This window comes from Uloborus diversus, unplaced genomic scaffold, assembly GCF_026930045.1.
Source record: "Uloborus diversus isolate 005 unplaced genomic scaffold, Udiv.v.3.1 scaffold_140, whole genome shotgun sequence".
In the NCBI taxonomy this organism is placed as follows: domain Eukaryota; kingdom Metazoa; phylum Arthropoda; class Arachnida; order Araneae; family Uloboridae; genus Uloborus; species Uloborus diversus.
Window position 1 is genome coordinate 211,419 of NW_026558099.1, and position 22,329 is coordinate 233,747.

Consider the following 22,329-nt stretch of genomic DNA (forward strand, 5'->3'; position numbering starts at 1 on the left):
TTATAATAAAGAGAATGAAATAAAAAATTAATCAGTTTAAATTGCCATTAAGAAATTAGTTATTGACTTCTCTCTGCATTCAGTTGTTAGGATTCAGCAAGGAGATAGTTTTAGGAATACCCTAAGTCAGATACGTACTAAAATGCATAAGTTTATTTGCATTTTAGCATTTGTTCCTCCCCCTTTAGATCTGGATTTACGTGCAAGCTATAGCTTAGGGGGCCCCAAGCTCCCAGAAATTAGCTGGATTTATTCCTCACACACACAAAAAAAAAAAAAGAAAGAAAAGAAAGAAAGAAAAGTACTTGAAAATTTTTTTATTTTCTTGTGCTTGAAATCCTTGAAAATTTGGAAAAGTGTGGCTACAAACCACAAATGGGAGGGCGTCAGGAGAAGGAATGCATATATATGTTCAAATTCAGCTTCTTGCTACATCCTGTACCAAAAATGTAAAAACCATTATTCTCACACGATTTCTAAAACATATTCCAATTTTTTGTGAGTCATATGTTTCATGTCTTGTTATTTATATAATTCCGAATGCAGCATTTTGGAAATTCTTTTGCTATTACAATCGTCCCTCGCTACTTCGCGCTTCAACTTTCACCGGCTTCACTACATCACAGTTTTTTTCTAGTTTTTTTTAAAAATATAGTAATTAGCCTTTTTTATGCGCTCGTGTAAACTTTTTTCTACAGAAGAATAACGAAGTATATGTCCTTTTAAGTAAGGTAAGCTTTTATCTAAGTTCTGAGGGGCTAGTTGTACGTGGAGGTATAAAATCACAGAAGAAAGTGTAGGGAATCGCCGCTATTTAACCGTTAAGCAAAAAACTGGGAAAGTATAAATCACTGTATTATTACTAGGGGATAAATACATTTGTAAATGGTGTTTGACAATGCACTAGCTTTTTAAGTTGCATACATAAATGTAGAGGAAGAATGGGAGCTCCTACGGTCCCTAACGGGCAATTGATTCATAATCGAAGAAGTTGAGATTTTTCCGTAGACTAGTAGTAAGTAGTATGTAAGAACTGCATGTGTGTGTAGTTTATTTCCCAATAATTTTAACAATGTGATATCTATTACGTCTAACATATCTAATTTTCTCATATTTTGTGCAACATATTAAGTAATACAAATGTAATAGTGGCTAAAGGTGCTGTTTTATGTCTAGGGGGCTCTAAATATGATAAAAACCTATTTAAATTGCCGTAAGTAAGTTTTATGCGCTCTTAGTAGAAAAATATATACAGAATCCTACTTCGCGGAAATTCAGTTATCGCGGTAAAGTCTGGAACGAATCAACCGCAATAAACGAGGGTTGACTGTACTTGATTTTATCTTACTTCTTTTGCATATTGTCAATCTGTTTAGCATGGGTGAAAAAATACACTACCTCTATTCTTTTTCGTTTTTCTTTCCCACTTGCAACTGAAGAAAAGTTGTCATGAGAAATCTGTAGTTTCTTCTTTTAAACTTAAAATAGCCGTTTCTTACAAAGTTAGAATAGGACTGTAAAAATTTACAATCAAGTACTAAAATACCAGAGACTGCTGAAAGTACAAATGAAGTGCTTGAAATAATTTTAATAGCGTCCTTCAAAATAATTAGATAAGTGTTTGAAAATCCTAAGCAAAGTGGGGGGCTCCAATTTTATTTATCTTATATAATTAAAAACTGAGCATATGTATCTATGTATGTTTATCAGAATTACTTCTCCCGAACGCCAGTGAACTGACCATCGAACCAGGTATCTATGGATTCGTAATCTTCCCGTCTTCATGTTTGGCTATTTAACATAATCCTTCGATAATAATTAGTGGAGATATTAATTAAAAAACTATATTAATTATGACACTTAGATTTTGACAAAATCCCTATTTTTTGAAGGCTTTCTTCCATTCAAATTATTATTCAGTGCTTCATCTCAACTTTCTGTAACAATGCTTTTGTTTAAAATTTGTAGCATGAAGAAAACAAGAAAATCATTGAGAAGAAAGATCTGTTGCCATTTTTTTTCTCGAATGTGAACAATTAAAATTCCAGCTTTTGGTTTTAAAGGCTTTTCCTGTAATCAGCGGATTTAAAATGTTTACTTTTTAAATCTGCACACCATTTTCTGTTTAAGCATTTTTTACTATTGATCATTTTATACTTAATTCATTGTTGTATTTGTCGGTGGGTTGGAGGTGTGATTAAAATCTAATTGTCCCGAAAGCTAGTGTGAGCAAGTAACAATGCATTGCCTATTCTCTTACCACACTCTTTCTCTCTGTCAACTGCTGTCATTGTTTTGTCGAATCGAAAACAATTTTACTGTGCATTATCTAAATTTGCGAAAGAGTATATAACTAAAAAAGTTTTGTTTGCCTATTTCTGTCCTAATATTTTTGTAGTTCCAACTACATCTTATAAGGCTTCAAAATGCGAGAATTTGCTATGTATTTTATGAAATTTTTCTATGGGGAGAAACCCCCAGGCCCCCAACAATAGGGGGATATTCTACGTTCCACTTAAAGGGGAGTAATGAGTTACTCTTTAGATACCATTCCTCTCTTAAGTTAAACTCTCTTAAGTAAATGGACATCATATTAAAACACGATCAAAAAAGTAAAAGTATTGCTGTATGATCAGAGGAAAGAGATAAATATTGTAAAGGGATTTTTTTTAATGCCTTTTACACCCCCGAGAAAAAAAAGTTGCTCATACAAAAGCAGCCCTGCCCATACTTGAAATAGCTTAGGGTCTCCGTTAAGTCTATATCTAGCCCTGCTCAAATTGTAAAACTAATGTAATGTATGCAGGGGCCTGCACAGGGGGGGGGGGGGTAGGGTAGAAGGAACACCTGTGGCCTGAGCCTGAGGGGGCCCAATATTTTTAAAACTAGGTGTGAAACACAGGGGTAAACAATATGGAGTGGGCGCGCAGAAAAGTCATTTGTGACAGGCCCCAAAATTTCTGTGCATGCCCCTGAATGTATGAAATTAACACGCACTTCTAGAGCAAAGAGATGAACTTTGAAAGTTTCATATTTCATAAGAGTGTAATTAGATTTTGTCTATTTACAGTTTTAAATTGCCTGTTAGCAAGACAAACATAATTAGTTCGTGTTACATTGACATTTCTATTAAAGAGAATCATTGTTATTTTATAAAAAGACATATTCTTTTTAAGGGTAAGTAATTTTGCAATATAATCAAGCCTGTATCTAACATTGTGATTGGGCAAAATGTAAAAAAGAGGATGGATGGCTTTCAAAATGTTTTTTATAAAATAATATCCTATAGAAAACTAATTTTCGAGTTGATAATGCTTTTTATAATAATCAAATGAATAACTCTCATTTTAAATTTATACCAAAAAGGTTAATGACAAAAGCAAAAGGAAACAAAAATGTTATGGTTACATTATAGATGTTTAAATTTCGGATAATTATTCAATGATGCTTGATGAGATCAAAACATGGATTGTAAGTGATGTAAATCAGACAGGTCAGTCTTGGATATATTACAGGCTTTCCCACCAACTTCTGAATCAAAGCAGGTGTTCTGATGGTAAGTGTTAGATCATCCACGTTATAGTCTTGTTTTTACCCATGATGATTTTCATTAGTTTTTGCTCAACAACAAAATTCCTATCTGGTTGCATTTCTCCAGTGATGAAGACATGCCAACAACTAGAACATAACATCTCCATCTCAGTGGCGCAGATTATGCTACTGCACGGGACTACAAAAATTATCTCTACAGTATGAGAAGTTATACAATTACAATGGCTCTTGCATTAAGAAGCAACTGAATAATTGTTGTATTTACTCCAATATTTTTTTCCAGTTTTCTGTGTCTTATTACTGTTAGTTCATTGGAATCATACTTTCCTGGAGCTTCTTGTTTGTGTCTATGTGTTATTGTGAAAGCTCAAAAATTTGATGTGTGCTGACATTGGTTGGTGGTCATCAGCATTCACATGCAAAAGACATTGACAGAAGACTGAATACAGTGATCTCTCTGTTATACACGTTTTTCTCGTGGGCTGGAACAGCGATATAGGAAAACAATGTTAACTCTTATTCATTTATACTCGAAACCTAAAATGCACCTTTCACTTGTGCATGATAATGTTTTTTCAAATTACAGTTAAATCGCCTATCCACACTTTGCTTACGAAAAAATTGTACACTTCTAGTTCTCCCTTTTGGAATGCATTTACACGCCCTTAGTCTATAGGTTGACACCACTAAAAGTCGTGGCTAAGAGGTAAAGTACTGGCGTAGCCTACAAGGATCTTTTGCATCATCCTAGACTACAGCCTGATCAAGGAACATGCTTCAAGTTTTTCGAAATTTGCTTACGTACTGTACAGTGCATAAAAAAGGACAGAACGTACAGCTTCAAATTTTTACATTACATTACAATACATTAACGAAAATTATATGCTTATTCATTCATTAGCATTAGTAATGTACTATTGTTATTACTACCGTATTTTCCTGCGTATAATCCGCGGATTATCTGCTAAAAAAGGCAAAGTTTATGAGGTGCGTATTATATGCAGCCGCAGATTATCTGTGATTATTTTCTCTCTTAACACCAACGCATTGAACCTCAATATTTTTACAGTAGGATTCACCCGCCGACTGAATGTTGTTTATTTTATGAAGCATGCTTGTTCTTCCTCGCTACCTGCCTGTATGTTGGTTATTTTACGTTGCTTGAATGTTCCTCTTAGCGATTCAGGTCATGTAAAAGAAGCAAGATTACAGTGAAATAGGTAGCCACTTGCACAAGATTAGACCGTTTGCTCCTTTGTCTTGACTCTTTGTTTTTCAAGTAATTAGCGTACTATAATCAAGATTTCAAGAAGAAATCATTATATTTTAGATTTTGGTTCAGATGAATTTTGATTATGCCTTCAAAGTAATTACTTTTTCACGTTTTTAGTTTAGTTGCTCAAATTGTATGTTAAATTAAAACTTTATCTTTTTACATTGTATTATCCGCGGATTATACGTCGCTGTGGATTATACCAATTTTTTTTCTTCAGGCCAATTTTAGGACCTGCAGATTATAGGCCGCCCGCGGATAATACGCAGGAAAATACGGTATAACTAATGTTAACTTACTGCGTTTAAGCTAATTTTTGGTTCTTTCACTCATGCACGAATCTGACTTGTGCTCAAAAATTTTGCTGTTCCCTTTGGTCTCACATAAGTGAGAGGTCACTGTATTTCATGTCAACCAATCTTTGAAAGTCTGCATGCTCCAATTTCAGTCTTACATGGTAATGCACTAATACATATATATATATATATATGTATGTGTTCAAGGCTGCCAAGAGTCAAGGCGGGCCCCTTGTTAGTTGGGTCTCTGGACCAACCTCCCCCCATAAAACTTCCATAACTTATACTTGTCTGATTCCATGCCACGCCCTTACTTTTGGACTAAGCTGACAAGACCTCTCGTCGGCCCTGTACATGCTATTGGCAATGTATGAAATCAGACTTTTTATGCAATACCTAGGTATTTCATAGAGAATGCTTAGTTTCACATGTTGCCGGAAGCATTGTCATTTTTATTAGAGATGCACCGAATATTTGGTTGATATACGGTAAACTGCATATTTGGCAGTCAAACCAAATATTCGGTTGGCCAAATAGTAAACAGATTTAAATATTCCATAATTGTTAAACAAACATTTTTTTTTTGTACAATGAATGAAAGTTAAAGTTAAGTACTACAGTACAAAATTATTTCAAATTGTTACTTATTAGTTTTCTCTCATTCAAAATAATTTTAAGGTAAGAGAAAAATATCAGATGTTAAATTTAAATTTTGTTGCTTTTAAATTTTTCTTAAATCATAAATCGTAGGACACATTACATTAACCTTACTATTGCAAACTCATTTAAATATGACACAATAACCAGAAAAACAGCCTCATAATGTTTAGCAGTAAATATATTTTTTATAACTTAACAGTAACTGCTAATTTTTTTGTATAAAATATGCAGCGTTAAAAAATGAAAATATTTGGATATTAAATTTTGCAGCATTTTAATTTCTGAACTTTTGCACCTATGTTTTCCAACTGCCAGCCGGTGAAGCCTTTTGGGAAAATAATTTTCACAGTTTAATTTCCTGTTTGTGAGCAAGAAAAGTAGTTTTTGAGAAAATCCATATCAGTTACAAATGCTATCTACTAATGAATACCATATTTTAAGGATTGTAAAGTGCACTTCAAAACTTCAGATGCATTTTATACACAAAATAATTGAGACTGAACGGCAAAAGCGCGATGTGGACTTTGTTTTCGTTGGTTGCAAGCAGACAACCTATTTACCGGAAAAGTTTCCTTTTTTCCTTATTTTGTAATTTATATTCATTATGATGTCCAGTATCTGTTCCCGGTCCCTCTTCAAAAAAGTATTTTGTAATGACTATAGTTATGTTGCAGTCCGCCACTGAGCCTTTGGCTCCCTCAAGCACTTACAAGTCGGAAACCCCTGTTTTATATCTCATGAAATATTAAATGATGTTCAATTTCAATCTTATTAAAATTAATCATCACAATCAAATTTTAAATCTCATTTGCACTTAAAGAAAAAAATAAAAATTTCTGGTAATGTTAAAATGTTTTGACGATGCAAAAATGCAATGCTTGTTACCTACTGAAATCTGTCACCCCAGGTGACATGTTTTGCTACTTTCCAGAGTTGGCTCTATGTGTAAGGTATGCACAAAACAATTAACACAATTTTCAGGGGGGAAAACCTTCATGTATGATTTTTTTCACTAGGAAATTGATCTTTTATAAATTCTTAAAATTCAATGCCATCTGGCTGTTATCACCATTGACTTTTTTTGTATCTTTCTCACTTCATAATCATTATCATTCTATAAGAAATGGTTTTCCCTTTTTTCTGGTTACATTATTTATTCCACATTCCAAGATTTTATAGTAGTTTGTTCATTCATGTTCGACCAACTGCCAGCTTACTCTCAGATCATGAAAGCAAATCGTCGCCTCAGAGCAACAGTAGAATATCTTAGCGTTATTCCTTGGATTAGATGTCTTAGTGTTGCTGTGAAGCGATGAAATACACAGGTCTTAAAACAGGGTATTACACAATTTACCCTTCATTTTAGAAAATTCATCTTAGAGCTATGGTCCTCAAGACTGTTCTTTATATAAAAGAAGCCGAAGTAATAAAGACAAATTTTTAAGGTTAAAAAGTGCTATGTACAATCAGAAAACATGGTATATACTGTAGGCTCTCTGTTTAACGACGCTCTATTTAACGACTTTCTCTGTTTAAAGACGGCTTTTTACTTTCCCAAATGGTCCACTATAGTGTTGAAAGCATTCTATTTACGGATGATTTCTACTTAAGAACGATTTTTGGTGGTCCCTTGAAAGTCGTTAAACAGAGAGCCAACTGTATTTATATTTTTTTCTGCTCTCATTTTTGTGTTTAACTTCTCATGCTATTGCATGAAAAAAATATTTTGAAACTCATTGTGTTCTTCTACATTGAATGTCAACTTAGTTTTTTTGTGTTTCCAGCCTCAGCCTGTTCCAGTTCGAAGTAACCCTCAAAATAATGGCTTTGGGACCCCTCAAGCATCTTGGAATAGGACGGTCATTGTAGAACAGGTACCTAGGAGAAATGGACATATTTCTGATCATGGAGGTAAGCACATTGTTTTTGAAATGCTAGAATATTCCTTTGAACAATTTTTCAGAATTGTTCACGCAAGCGTACGTTTCAAAAACCCAATATCATCATCACCTGTTTTCTTTTTTGTAGTTACATTCAACCACTATTCTTCTATTAAGGAACTTATATTTCTTTAGATTAACATACATCATTTTGTCAATCATTTTAGAATAAATTATACCTGCTGCCCTTTTTTTTATCAATCGATTTTTTTTTTCATTTTATTTATTTATTCATTCATCTCATCATTGTTTCTTTCTCTATATGTATTACTATAAAATGATTCATATTTCCTTTGCCTCAAGGATCTGCGTTTTTTAATCTTGTCGCGTTTTAGTGACTATTTCATTGTCACTTCAATTTAGGGCATAAACTTAGCCATCCCTTTCCTTTTTGAACCTAAATTTCATTATTACTTAAATTTTATAAACAAAATTGCACCATAGCATTATAAATTTCATCTTATACAAACACATGAGTGACGACTAGCTACAGACTTGGGGCCCTGCTAGGCTGGTCCTCAACAATTCATCATTCCCCAATGTAAGATCAAGAAAGCTTTTTGTAAAGTGTTCCAAATTAACTCAGCACTGTTCATGTAATCATTTTTCCCGATCTCAAGGTTAGCTTTTTATTTGAAAAACTCTAAACAATAACTTCTGGTTTTGCCATGTATGCAGAAATTTAGTCTTTGAAGATCTTCCGTTTTAATAAGCTTAAATAACTGAATCAGGTCACCTCACTATTTAAGGAATAAATTTTATTATCTCTTCTTTCTACAAAATAAATACAAAAGGAGGGACCAGCAACAGGCCCTGGGCCCAACTAGGATGATCCTAGTCAATTTATCATTCTCTTATAAGCATCCTTTTTCCAAAACTCATAGTTTAATATGCAAATACAAATGTATAAATGCATAAAGGCTACCAGCAGTATGCTCTGGTCCCAGCTAGGCTGGTCTTCATCATCTATTTGTTCATATGATGAGAAACATCCTTTAGAAAAAAAATTAATGCATATCATATATTTTTTTTTATCATCCTTATTAAAACTAACTTTAAGCTTCATCTTTAATTTAGTTTTGCTTTTATTTGGTTCTTCATAATCCTATAGCATCAATGACCATTTTAAAAACTAATTTTTAGGGATTACTTTTTATCATGAAAACTTAGGAAGCAAATTTCTTAATTTCATCCTTTTTAAAGAATATACTTTTATTAATGCCCCCAAACTATTAACTTACTCATCAACTCATCTTTAAAATGCATTGCTTTTTCTCTTCTTTTTTGAACTATTTTGTTTTATTACATCCCATTTTTACAACTGTTACATCTGTTCATTGCCTCATATAGCCATATTTCATCTTTCTCTTAGAAACTAAATTTCATCATCGCTTTCTAATTTTGAAAAAAATGCTTTCAAGTTTAGAAGTTTATTTAAATAAGCAAAAATATTAGCAAACGTTGATAATTAAACTGAAAAAAAGAAAGTAAATTACTTTGGTATACTTAAATTTCAGTTTGTCTCGACTAAAAATAGTATTCATTTTTTTTCTTCTGAATGCATTTTTTTCCAATCCGGTGAAATTCCTGTTATGCTTGTTCATTTTTGTAGAAAACATTTAGTTATAATGCATCTTTAGTGTTATGCACAGTGAAACTCCTACTTCTGGGCTGTTTGTATTTTAGACAAATTGTGATCAAGTTTGGATATAAAATTATTCATAACCTTGAAGATTACATCAAAACTGAGAAGCTGGTGTCAAACTTAGTCTTTACAAATGCAAGTTTTTGAAATTAATGTTGGCCCATCATTAATAACCGGCATTGATAAATACTACAACCCCCACACAATTAAGAATTGAAGCAAATGAATGTTGCCTAGAAATATTGATCAACTGAGTTCTTTGAATTAAAAAATAATGAAATTAATTTTTAAGGTGCCAGGATTAATACATGAATCTATAATTCCAGAGGGTGGGGCCTATTTACCTCAAAATTATTTATTTTTTTGATTAAGTTGCAAGGTTTATTTTGTGTACTTTACTTGTATAAATATAAAAGTTTTGAGAGCTATTAAATTAAGCCTTCATGTAGGAGTGAGGAACTTTACTGAAAAGTAAATCTTTTGCAAAAAAAAAAAAAAAAATGAATCATAGATTTTTTCTCAAAAGAAGACAATTTTTTTCTTAATAATTTAAACTGCTTTTTGTTGAAATTCAACTAATGTTCATATGCTGTCTAATAAGTAACAAACTATTCAATATTATTATTTAATTTTATTTAATGATTTTTTTTCCCTAAATATCTTTTAACATTCTTTTTTAAATTTTTCTGGAAGTGTGTTAAGAATTTTTGGAGACCTATAGATAACTTACCAGGTGGGTTGTCGGACTCGGGAATCAGAGAGTATCTAGGTTCAGGGCCTTTCATGGCTTAGACAACCATTGAGTTCAAGCAGAATGTGCAGAATGTGTGCTTGCTAAACCTGTGGGTTTGAACGTCCTTTGGTTGATTGTTCGCAGTGACCTGGAGATTTTCCTCTCCTTCAGAGCTATGTCTAAATTGTGGAGGTGGTAATAAATGAAACCGACATTTATAGCCAAATATAGAGCTGCTATGGCCCATTTGGAACTTGACTTTCACATAGCCCACATTTTCTCCCTTAATTTCAACTTCCTATCAGCAAGTGGCACCGGTCTCCCTAGCTGCATTATTAACAACAACAGCAAGGGAAATCTTGGAAAATGCAGTTTCCAGTCTTACCTTAAGATCTCGAAATTAGGGATAACTTATTGCAGACAAAGATACCATTCCTGATTGCTGGTGGCTCTCTGCTATGCAGGAGTTTCACTGTAACCTGTTTTGTTCTTACAAACTGTGTTCAAATGTAGCTTGGTTTGGGACTGTAACCAATTTGTTTCAGAATTGGCCAGTATTACCAAGTCCAGCTATGGTGAATATCTCAGCATGTAGAAGTTCAGGTAATGAAATTACTGATATTTTTACAGCAAAATTTGCAAAAATCATGCCTCATTTTAAAGAGCAGTATCTAGGAAAAGATGAATGTTAATCAGGAGCAAAATGCATTCTGTGATTTGTTCTAACAGATTTATTTATTTTTCAAAAAAAAAAAAGAAAAAAACTTGTGACTTCAGATTTACAAAATGAACCAGTTCATGCTTTCCAATAATGTATCATGATGCAATAATTAAAAATAACTTGCTGTTATTGATGTAGAAAAAAATTAGAGGAATTTCAATTATTCTTGCATTTTAGATGAATAATTTGAAGTTTGTTCCATCAACTTAATATTGTTTAATAACTATAAGCTTCCAAAGAAATGGATTTCGTTTTCAACTTAAATCCAAAGAATTTTGAATGTATGCTCTTTGATTAAATTTTTTTAGAAGCACCTTGTTAAATTGATTAACACCAAAAGGCTGTCCATCAACAAAATATCTGCCTAAGAAAATACGAATAAAGCTATGAATTCTAATTGAAATCAAAATTGAAACTTTTAAATGTATAATTTGTTAAAGCGCTGGAAATAATTCAAAGTCTCTAAAATTATGATTCATCATATCTTGAACTTTAGTATATCTGTATTGTTTTGTTTATATTATATTCATTCATATTTAATGATTTTTTGCCATATTTTATTCAAATACAGACGTGATGACTAGCAACAGGCCCTGGGCCCAGCTAGGCTGGTCCTAGTCAATTAATTAGTCCTCAACAAAGATCAATGACTTTTAATCTACCCTCCTTTTTGATTGCAGCCTCTTCTGTTCCAAATGCCCACAACCCTACTAAAGCAGTAATTTTTCCTAATTTCCAAGCTAGCCTGAGATTTGAATAACTAAAACAATGATTCCTTGTCTTGCTTTCCATTTAAAAATTTAACCCATTAACTTCTTTCATTTTGATATTACAAATTTGCTATACATATTAAGTCTTTTAAGTCCAGTATCATAATCTAAATCTGAAATACTCCTTACTAGTCTAGTAGCCCTTCTTTGAACCCTTTCCAATGCTGAAATATTTTTCCTGAGATAAGGAGACCAAAACTGATAAGCATACTCCAAATGACTTCTCCCCAAACTTCTATACAAAAGCAGAAGAACAAGTACAAGCTGCCTTTTGATTATGTCCCAGAAAATACATTAAAAATCTTCATTCACTGATAATTGTCTTTTCTTTTAGTATTGTAAGGGGTTTTCTCCCCGAACTAAGAAATAGTCAAGTGACTCTCTCGCGAATCTGCAACATACTACTGATTTCTTCACTGTTTCTGATAACGAGCATACGTATATATATATGCATTAAGTCTGTAGAGCGGTGCAACTGACTCTTGACTTCATCCTCATATGTTTTGCCTACATTTTGTTTCACTAAGTTTTCCCTTTTCTTTCAATTTTCATGCTTTGACAAGTTCTTTGAAATAACTTTTTCCTGTGGAAAATCGATCAGTCATGACTGTTAAACTGTGTCAAAATGCTACAAATTCTTTTTAAAACTCATCCATTGATGTAGTTTTAGTGCACATATAAAATTAAATTGTGAATCATAGGTCCCAAAGTTTTTTTTTTTTTTTTTTCATGTTAAGGTTCTTAGAGCAAAAATGAACTTGATTGTTAATTTTTTTTGAAAATTAAATGATTAACTACGATAATTATAGTAAAAAATACAATTCAAAATAAATCTAAGATTGTCAAATTATGGATCTATGGGTATTTTGTGGAGAAGGTTTCTTTTCTGGGGGAGGGAGGTGCGCAAATGAATGATATTGACTAGTATTCTTAAATACCTGGTATAGGATTGCAATGTTTTAAAGTGACCTTCCAGTTGAACTTCACTTTTGTAAAGTCTTTTCTGGTACAAAAGTTTTTTTATTATTAATAAAAATTTGGTGATTGCATGAACTGAATGCATTTTTAACGAAAATTGTGCTCTAGGTTCAGCCCGTGTGAATAACTTGCTGCATATGGCTGGAAATCTGGGAAAAGCCGTGGGCACCCTAGTCACAGTCATGACGGATGACGAAGAGGCCAGCGGTTCCGATGATGACCTCAAACAATGACCCTGCATTTAATTTGAATCTTCATCGTAATCATCTGGGAAAAGACTGCCAGTGCTTCACTTTTTTTCGCCAATCTTTTTGTACCGAAGTCATGTTACCTCGTTCATTTACCATCAAGGAGGGAAGAAGTCAGACATATCATGTTATACCATTGCCTGGACATCACTTTATATTGCCTTAGTCTTTGCACAAGGATGGCTCTCTGTAGACATGATGGGGAATAGTATTTTTTTATATTGTTGTCAGAGTCACTTTGCGTTTGTTTGTGTAGCAGGTGAATCAAACGGGAGTTCAGTCAGCTCCTTGGAAGGTTTTTCCCGATTTCTGAAAGATTTATTGTTAGAGAAATTGAATATTTTAAAGTTTTCTATGTTGTGTATTTCTTTTGACCATGTTGGTCGATCATATCAAGACTGATAGAAACTTTAATCACTTGTCAGTTCAATATATTTGAAAGATTTTATTTGAGGAAATGCCGGAAAATGTAATTTTAAGAAAAACTGAATAAGGTTTTGGGTGATAAGCAACTTTTTGAAGGAAGTAAAACATTTGATGAATGTTGAATATAATATTCACTGAGCATTTCCGGTGAAAAATTGCATGACTTCCATTTACTTTTTTAGATAAATTGAAAAATCTTGTTGACCAAAACCTTAAGTATTAAGAAAGTAATTTCTTATATATATCAGCGGCGCCATTGATGAGAAGATAAAAAAGTATAAAGCTTGCCTAAATGAAACGTGATAATTAGAAATGCGAGCTTTGAGAGTAATATGTTGGACCACGTAAGGGTGTACTGTACAAAGAGTAGAGTTTGCTTTTAATGAAAGCAGAACTTTCAAGTGGTTAAAGTTACAAAATAAAATTATGAGAGAAAGACTTTGTATAAAAATAAAATTTATTTAGATTCTTATAAAGTAGATATTATTTTTGTTTAAAAGATCAAATAATGTATATTTGCAATATTTTGTTGCTGATGAAAGTATGATTGATTTATGTACTTCAAACGTTGCATCTGTAAAAAAAAACGTCGTGTTCATTTTTTTTTAATTTAAAGGATAAGTGTTTCATTTGTAATTGATGGATGCATTTGTAAATTATGTTCATAGTTTTGACCAATATAGTCCATAATGGGAAATCATCATATGTTCTTTTAAAGGAGAAACTTAAAGGGCCGTATTGTGTTAACAGGAATTTACTATAATCTTCTATGATCAAAAAAGTATTTGGCACAATTTCATTTATTGTTACTTTAGAGTTTTAAATATGCAGAAATAGTTTAGAATAAATATTTTATTTTGTACTCGTTTCACTCCAGAGCCTGTGAAACAAAATGTCGTTAAGTTTAAACAAAGCTTAATTTCCTTGCCAATCATTTTCCCTTTGGTTGTTTTTCCAATCCTTAAATTTTATCTTACTAACTAAATTCCAGGGGACTATGGTTTTTGGATTGTGTTATGAGTTATCAAAGCTGTTGCTGGTGTGAAAACCATAGCAATAACTGCTCATTGCAAAACCAAGAACAGTAATTTGTGACTGTTGCAGTCTAAACTTGCTTTTTTATTATGTTTTTGAACTTTTAATGATTGAGTTTCTGTCACTGCCACATACTGAAAAATTTCTTTTTTTCCCCTCTCATATACGTTGTTTTCAGTTCATTAGAGATCTCCATTGAAGAGTCGTATAAAGCATGTGCCCACAATATTTTGTGTTAATGAAAGGAATTATAGTAAAACAGTCTAACTATCTCTGTGTATTTAAAAACGATGATTCATCCAGTTGAATTGCTTGAATAATGACAAAATAACATTTCCATTTAACATAATCATTACATAGTCTTCATTAAGCTTTTAATTACAAAAATGTAATTTTGAAAAAAAAAATCCATTTAATGGAAACTAAAAAGTTTGCCTTACATTGAAGGAATTCAACTGTATATGTCATAAACTGAACTGAATTTAATACCATAACGATATTTATTAATTGTTAATAATGAAAATTTTTCCTCGCATCATAGTCACGTGAAAAACTCAGATTTAATTATTGGTTCAAAATATTAGAATAAAATCATCCAAGTTGAAAAGTAATTTTCTATTGTGCTACAAAAAATTCTTCAAAACTCCAAAGATTATTGTGTGACATGTCTTAGCATGTACCATTTTTGTACTATAAATGAATATGTCTTTACACTTAAGGATAAGTGGAAATGTCTGAATCAATTTGCAGCAATAAATGAGAAATTTAGTGAAACTGCATTGTTTTTATTCTATCACTTTTTAAGATTTATTTTGTTTCATACTAGCTGCATTCTAGTAGAGGGGCATACTACATTCTGTGGGAAATTTCGTGAGGAAATTGTGAGACCAATTTTAATATATTCCTTATGGTCTATATAACTATGCCTCACCGGGTGTTTTGCTTGAATTCGTGTCAGACGACCTGTATGACGTCATCAATCCAAGATGGCGACTTTGATGAATTTTTGAAACTATGAGTTTATTTTTGGGTATTTTGTGATAATTTTCTGGTGAATTTACTTGATTAATATTCCATTCACCTTCTTATTATAAATTAAAAACAAAATATTTGATTTATTTGTTCATTACTCATTTTTAAAGAAAATTCTGATAAATCCTTTTTTTTTTATACCTTGGCACACTCTAATTAGCAACTTAAAAGTATCTCGGGTGAGCTTTCGCAGTTAAAAATATTTTTATTTTTCAGGCTAAGATCACTAAACATTAGTACAGTCAAACCTGGTTAATTCGAACACGATTATAACGAACTACTGCTAAAGCGAACAACATTTGCGGACCCAGTCCTTCTATTGAAAATCACTTAACACACTCAACACTATTGTTTTTCAGATAAAACGAGCAACTGTTGGGACAAATTTACTTTGAAGGTCCATTTGAGTTCGTTTTAACGAGGTTCGACTGCGTAATCGTTGTAAACTGTAGTGTCAAAAATTCTTGCAGGAAAGTGTGTTAGACGGGCTATAGAAGCACATTCTATGTTAAGGGTTGCACTATTCAAATGTTATCTCGATGCCATTTATACATTTGAATAGTAAGTGGAAGACCAATATTTAAACTTGCTTTGCTATATATGCATGTGGTTGATACTATGCTACTTATTATACGGTCTGTTAGTTCAGGAAAATGGGAATTACACATTTTTTCATTGGAAGCTTTCGTTCCCTATTTCTTTGCTTTAAATTTAACAAATTATGCAAGTATGATACCATGGTACCTAACCTGACTGATATGAAGCGTCTTAAAGTTAAGCATCCAAATCTTTGGAATGCATTTATGGAAGGAAATTGAGTTGTTAAATAGTCTTATGTGCCATTTTGTGCTTTAGGAGGGTTAGATAAAATTTTAGAGCAAGAGAATAGGAGAATGAAAGTAATTGGTGAAATAGTAAATATATAACTAAAAAGAAAAATACTTTAGTGCTTTTTTTTTTTTTTTTTTTTGACCTCTCCGGAGCTGGCAAGGCTTTCTGATAAAACTAAAGCAATGATTGGATTAAATGAAATGTTAAAGAGTACACATCATCATTTGGCAGGTTCAAGAGGAAAGCGACAACATGAAGATGTGCAATCTATATATAATGCCATCAGAGTATCAACAAACCCCATAACATATGATGGAAGTGAACTTATTAAGACAACAACAAAGTCTGTACATAGTGAAGCCACACAAACAGATGTATTAAGCATTTTAAACAGAGGCCGTGAAATGTACGCCACTTTCAAACGAGAGAGAATTGAAACTGAAAATATGAATTTCTGGGCCCCAATGAAGAAAGAAAAACTAAATCTATGTAAAAATGGCATGAAGAAAGTTGCGACAAATATAGCTGGCACTGTTCTACAGTTAAAAGTTGATCTATCGTTAGTTACCCTTTTGCTAGTTGTATTGAGGAGCCAAGCAGACATTGATTTAAAAGCAGCACTTGGTGCATATGAATTTTCGGCTGTTCCACAGTCTATGTTTAATTTGGACGGGTCTATAAAATTGTCCCAAAACAAATCATAGTTAACGAAGATTTTAGAGCAATGTGGCTCAGAAAAAGTAGACAGTAGCATCAAAGAGTCTTTACCAAACCCCATGAAATACTCAAACATAACGAAGCAAATGAATAGAAAATCTTACAGTGTTGCTGTTATGGATGGAATGGCTGAGCTACAATCAATGAAGAAATCAGAGCTAGTGAAAACATGTAATGATTTAGCTGCAGAATTTAATAATAAGATCAAGGAAATTCTTTTAAATTATGATGAAACACACTTGGTGTTTGACACATATATTGAAAACTCGGCTGAAATCTGCCATAAAAAAGGGTGAGTACGTTAACACCCATTGAGTTCAAAATAACTGATTCTACTAATATTAAAAATGTACGGATGAAGATCCTACTTTCTCATATAAAAACAAAGGATAATTTGACAGCTTATCTGGCGGATAAAGCTTTAATATACGCACGCAGCATTGAAAGAGACCTAATCGTGAGCTGGAGAAGTGAAGCTAAATCATCATAAAAAGGGGTTGTGACTGCACTGCAAAACAGTCATGAAGAGGCAGATGTTAAAATAATACTGCAATGTCTTCATGCTTCTAGAGAAGGGGCAACCAGTATTCATATATATTCCTTTGACACCGATGTATTTTTACTAGCATTGTTCTGGTTAAAATCATTTCACTGCCTGCTTATTTTGACTGGTTTAAGTAGTAATCGAAGAATGATCGATCTAACTAGCATTGTGACCACAATAGGACCCGAAAAAACTAAAGAAATATTAGGACTCTATGCTGTATCAGGATGTGATACAACAGGTTCACTTGCTAGGAAGGGGAAACCATCTTTTTTGAAAATTTACAAGACGGCAGATAAAGATACTCTTGATGCGCTGAGTCATCTGGGGTCAACCGAAGAATTTAGTGCAAATGATAAAGTTGCTATTGAAGGATTTATTTGGTCTGTGTATGTGCCTCTGATCAAGATTTCTGACATTGGAGAACTTAGTTGGTTCATGTTTTCCAAGCAGGAGGCTCAAAATGAAAATTTGCCACCTACAAGAGCATCTTTGTCCCCATACATTTTAAGAGCCATTATCAGGTATTAGAGTGGCGTCTTGCTGACCAGCAGCACCCGAATTTACCGTCACCGTTAGACTTCGGATGGGAAATGAAAGACAACTTCTATGCTCTAGTTATGTGTATACTTCCTTGTGCATCTGAATCCATCTTGAAGCTAGTTCGATGCAGCTATGTAAAAGGAAAATGCATTGTTTCATGTAAATGCAAATCTCAGAACATTTCATGCACTGAACTTTGTGTGTGTGGAGGTGATGAGGACTTATGTGAAAATCACAGCCAACAAAGCGATATTGATGACACTTCAGATGAAGAACTTTAAGTAAGAACTGTTGTTTACTTTTAAATCTATATTTTTTAATTAAAATCAGAATTTAAATAATTTTCTCATTGTTTAGAGTACATAAAATGTAAGTAATAAAATTGTCATTGTTTCCGATATTAAGTAACGGAAGTTGTAAATTTTTCTACATTAAAAAAAATAAATAAATAAATTCTTATAGCCCCCAAAGTACGTGTATGCAAATAATTTTACATGTTTTTATGGAATAATATATTTTATTTTATCGTGCAAGCTTTCCAAAACATTTTTTAACTGCTATTGGTAACTAAAAAAATTCATAAAATCTGAATCGAAAATCACAAATAACAAAAAAAACTTATTTTATATGGACAATTTGTTTTTAAATTTGAAAAATAATCGTATTAAAATATTAAATATGTAATACAAGTTGAAAAAAAATCTTAGTAAGCCTCAAAAATGTGTTAAAACCGAGAATTTTCATCAATATCTAGTGCAGCCGCCATCTTGGATTAATGACGTCACACAGGCCGTCTGACACGAATTCAAACAATAATACAATACAATACAATACAAAAGTGACGACCAGCAACAGGCTCTGGGCCCAGCTAGACTGGTCCTAGTCAATTTACAATCCCCAGTGAAGATCAATGGCCCTCTTAAAACTGTCTACTCCTTTGCTCATTACCACCTCTTCCGGTAAGCTGTTCCAAGGCTCCACTACCCTGCTAAAATAATAATTTTTCCTAATATCCATGTTAGCCTGAGATTTAAATAGCTTAAAACAATGACCCCTTGTCCTGTTTTCAGAGCTAAATAGCCCCGTAACATCTTTCGTTTTAATAAATTTAAACAGCTGAATCATGTCCCCTCGGTCTCTTCTTTGCTCAAGACTGTACATTTTTAGCCTTCTAAGCCTGGAATCATAATCTAAGTGGGAAAGTCCACTTATTAGCCTTGTAGCCCGTCTTTGAACCCTTTCCAATACATTAATGTCTTTCTTAAGATAAGGAGACCAAAACTGAACAGCATACTCCAAATGGGGTCTTACCAAACTTCTATATAAGGGCAGAAGAACTTCTTTAGATTTATTTGAAATAGATCTATTGATAAACCCAAGCATCTTATTGGCTTTGTTGCTAGCAATGCTGCACTGTTGGCTAAACTTTAAATCCTGACTTATTAGGACTCCCAGATCAGTAACTTTGTCTGCCTGACTAATGACTGAACCTTGCAAATAGTAACTTGTACACTTATTTCCATGCCCTAAATGTAGCACTTGACATTTCCCAACATTAACAACCATACCCCATTTATCAGCCCACTCCGTAATATGATCTAGATCCTCTTGCAGCTGATTTGCTTGTTCTTCATTTTCTACAGTCCCCATAACTTTGACATCATTAGCAAAACAATTCATGTTCCCAGAAATATTTTTGTGAATATCGTTCATAAAGACAATGAACAAAACAGGCCCTAACACTGATCCTTGAGGAACCCCGCTTAAGACCTCACTCCAATTAGAATAATTTCCCCTTACAACTACTCTTTGTTTCCTTCCGGTTAGCCAATTTTTTACCCAAATGAAAGTTTTCCCTCCTATTCCTATATCAGCTAATTTGCTAAGTAGAGCAACATGCGGTACCTTATCGAAAGCTTTTTGAAAATCAATGTAAACAACATCTACAGGCTTCTTATTGTCCAAAGCCATGGTAACTTTGTCATAGAAATGTAATAAATTAGTTGCTCAAGATTTACCTTTCCTAAAACCGTACTGAAAACTAGTCAATAGATTATTAGTCTCTAGAAAATTTACTATCTTAATTTTCATCAATGTTTCAAAAATTTTGCAAACCACCGAAGTTAGACTCACAGGTCTATAATTTCCCGCACTCCCTTTAGACCCTTTCTTGAAGAGCGGTGTAATGTTAGCCAGCTTCCAGTCCTCTGGCACTGTCCCCGAATTATAAGAAGCATTGAAAATGTTTGCGATTACATCTGCTAATTCCTCTGTGTGCCCAAAACACCCGGTGAGGCATAGTTATATAGGCCAAAAGGAATGTATTAGAATTGGTCTCATAATTTCCTCACGAAATTTCCTACGGAGTGTCTTTTACCTTAAGTATGCAACTGGACTATTCCCCGGCTTTTCACGATCTGCCTCCTCGAAAATAAAAGTTGCTTCAAGTGACATATGTTCAGGGTTTTTTTAAAAAAAAAAGACATAATTAAACATTTCTTGTCGACGACAGATATTAAACACACCAACTAAACTTTAAACATTCCCTAAAAATTCCCATTTAAATGAGAAAACTTCATAAATAAAGTTAAAACTCCTCTAAAAATTCCAGTTACAGGAATGAATAAGGAGAAATATAGCTAAATGAGTTATTAGAACAAAGGCAAGGGTTAGGTACATAAATAGCGTCAACAGACCCTATAAATCCTTATTGGAATTAGGATTAAGTGTACTTCAAAATTCCCAGTACAATCTCGACATTAGTTCCCGAAAAATCTTTACTTGAGTAAGGACAATAGACCTTAAAAATCACCATCAGAATATGGAACAAGGGTATTAAAAAAATCCCATCAGATTGAGGAAGATAGCACCCAAAACTTTCTATAAGAAAAGGAAAAACTTTCCCTAAAATTACCATTAGAGTAAGAGCATCTGCTTCTCAATATCGCTGACAGAAAAAGGGTTGGTAGTTTTCGAATGACGCCAACTCTAAAATTAACTATCTGGATAAGTAAAATAGCCTCAAACATTCCTCTCAGAATGAGAAAAAAAAAAGTCCAACTAACACCAATGTTCCCTTTTTAAACCCCATCAGAATTAGAAGCTTCGCATAAAAAAGTACCTTTTGAATAGTTGAATGTTCTCTAAAAGCCCCCATTAGAATAACGACGTCAGTCCCTAAAGATCCACATTAGCAGCATCCATTCTAAAATAAAGCTGAGGGCAAATCTTAAAGTCTCGATTGCATAAAAACAGTCCTTCATTCATGCAACTAAATTCCTTCTGCCGGCAAAACGAAAAAATAATCAAACAGGGAAATTTTTAAATTCCTCCATTGCAGGAAAATCCTCAAAGCAAAAGCAAGAATTTTATTTGTTCACACTCGAGAGAAAAATGGCAGCAGATATTTCTTCTCAATGATTTTATTGACGCTCATTAAAACCGAACTCGTGCAGATGATAAATATACAATTTTAAATTGATTTTTACTTACTTAAAAATGCTAATGTTTCACCTAGTGAATTTAAGTTCTTGGTGGTTTCATATTCGAAGGAAAAAAAATTTCCCAACGGATATTTTTTACGGGTTTTCGAATTTGAGAAAGAAGTATCCCCCCCCCCTTTTTTTTTCGTTCATAAGTGCCTTTGCACTAACGAGAAAAAAAAGGTTTAGGTATTGGTCGATGTGGCGGATGCAACGGGTGGGGCGCATACAATGTGTTTTTCTTTTTGAACGTTTTACCACATTTTAGAGCAAATACTACATTTTTAAAAGAAGGAAAACAAAATGTGACGAACTTGCTTAAAAATGATCGGAAATGTGTCCAATTTTTAATCTTTTTTTTTTTTTTTTTTGAAAAGATTTATTTTTTCAAACACGAATTTCAAAACGGTTAGTTTCCCCAGCTTGTATTTTTTTTGTGCTAGTTATTGCTTTTAATTGAATTAAAATTAGAAAGTTTTTCCTTTTGAAATTTGTTGTAACATTATTTCATATGCATTTTTTTTTTTTTTTTAACGAACTTATTTCCGAGCAATTCCTTTGCGAAAAATTGATGAATGCAGAATTGGCGCTCCTTGCATTTTTCACACGGTCGAGTTTCTACTTTAAATGAAGTCTTTAGTTCATAGGCAGGCAGTATAAAGTTTTGTCAGAGTGTGTCAGCATTTATTTCTTTAATGTTAAGTTAAAAGGGTTGAGCTTCGAGAAGATACCCAGATTTTCGAGTGTAGTTTTGGAAATATTTTCGGAACTTTTATCTCACAAATATGTCCGATTCTCCAGCTTTAAGCATCGTTTTTTAAACTACAGTACTGAAATTTAAGCAAATATATACATTCATTATTTCTCCGAAAATCCAAAAACTCTTTTAGACATCCATCGTGC

The 22,329-nt window shown here is 32.9% G+C and overlaps 1 protein-coding gene across 1 annotated transcript in view; it reads left to right on the top strand.

The window, feature by feature from the left end:
* Positions 1-12,815, top strand: part of LOC129232956 (dystrophin-like) — a 105,925-nt gene extending 93,110 nt beyond the window's left edge. The window contains exons 24-26 of the mRNA XM_054867045.1: positions 7,566-7,692; positions 10,645-10,702; positions 12,677-12,815. Coding sequence (XP_054723020.1) covers positions 7,566-7,692; positions 10,645-10,694 — 177 coding nt within the window. The 3' untranslated portion in view covers positions 10,695-10,702; positions 12,677-12,815. The remainder of the gene's footprint in view (positions 1-7,565; positions 7,693-10,644; positions 10,703-12,676) is intronic.
* Positions 12,816-22,329: the final 9,514 nt, after the last annotated feature.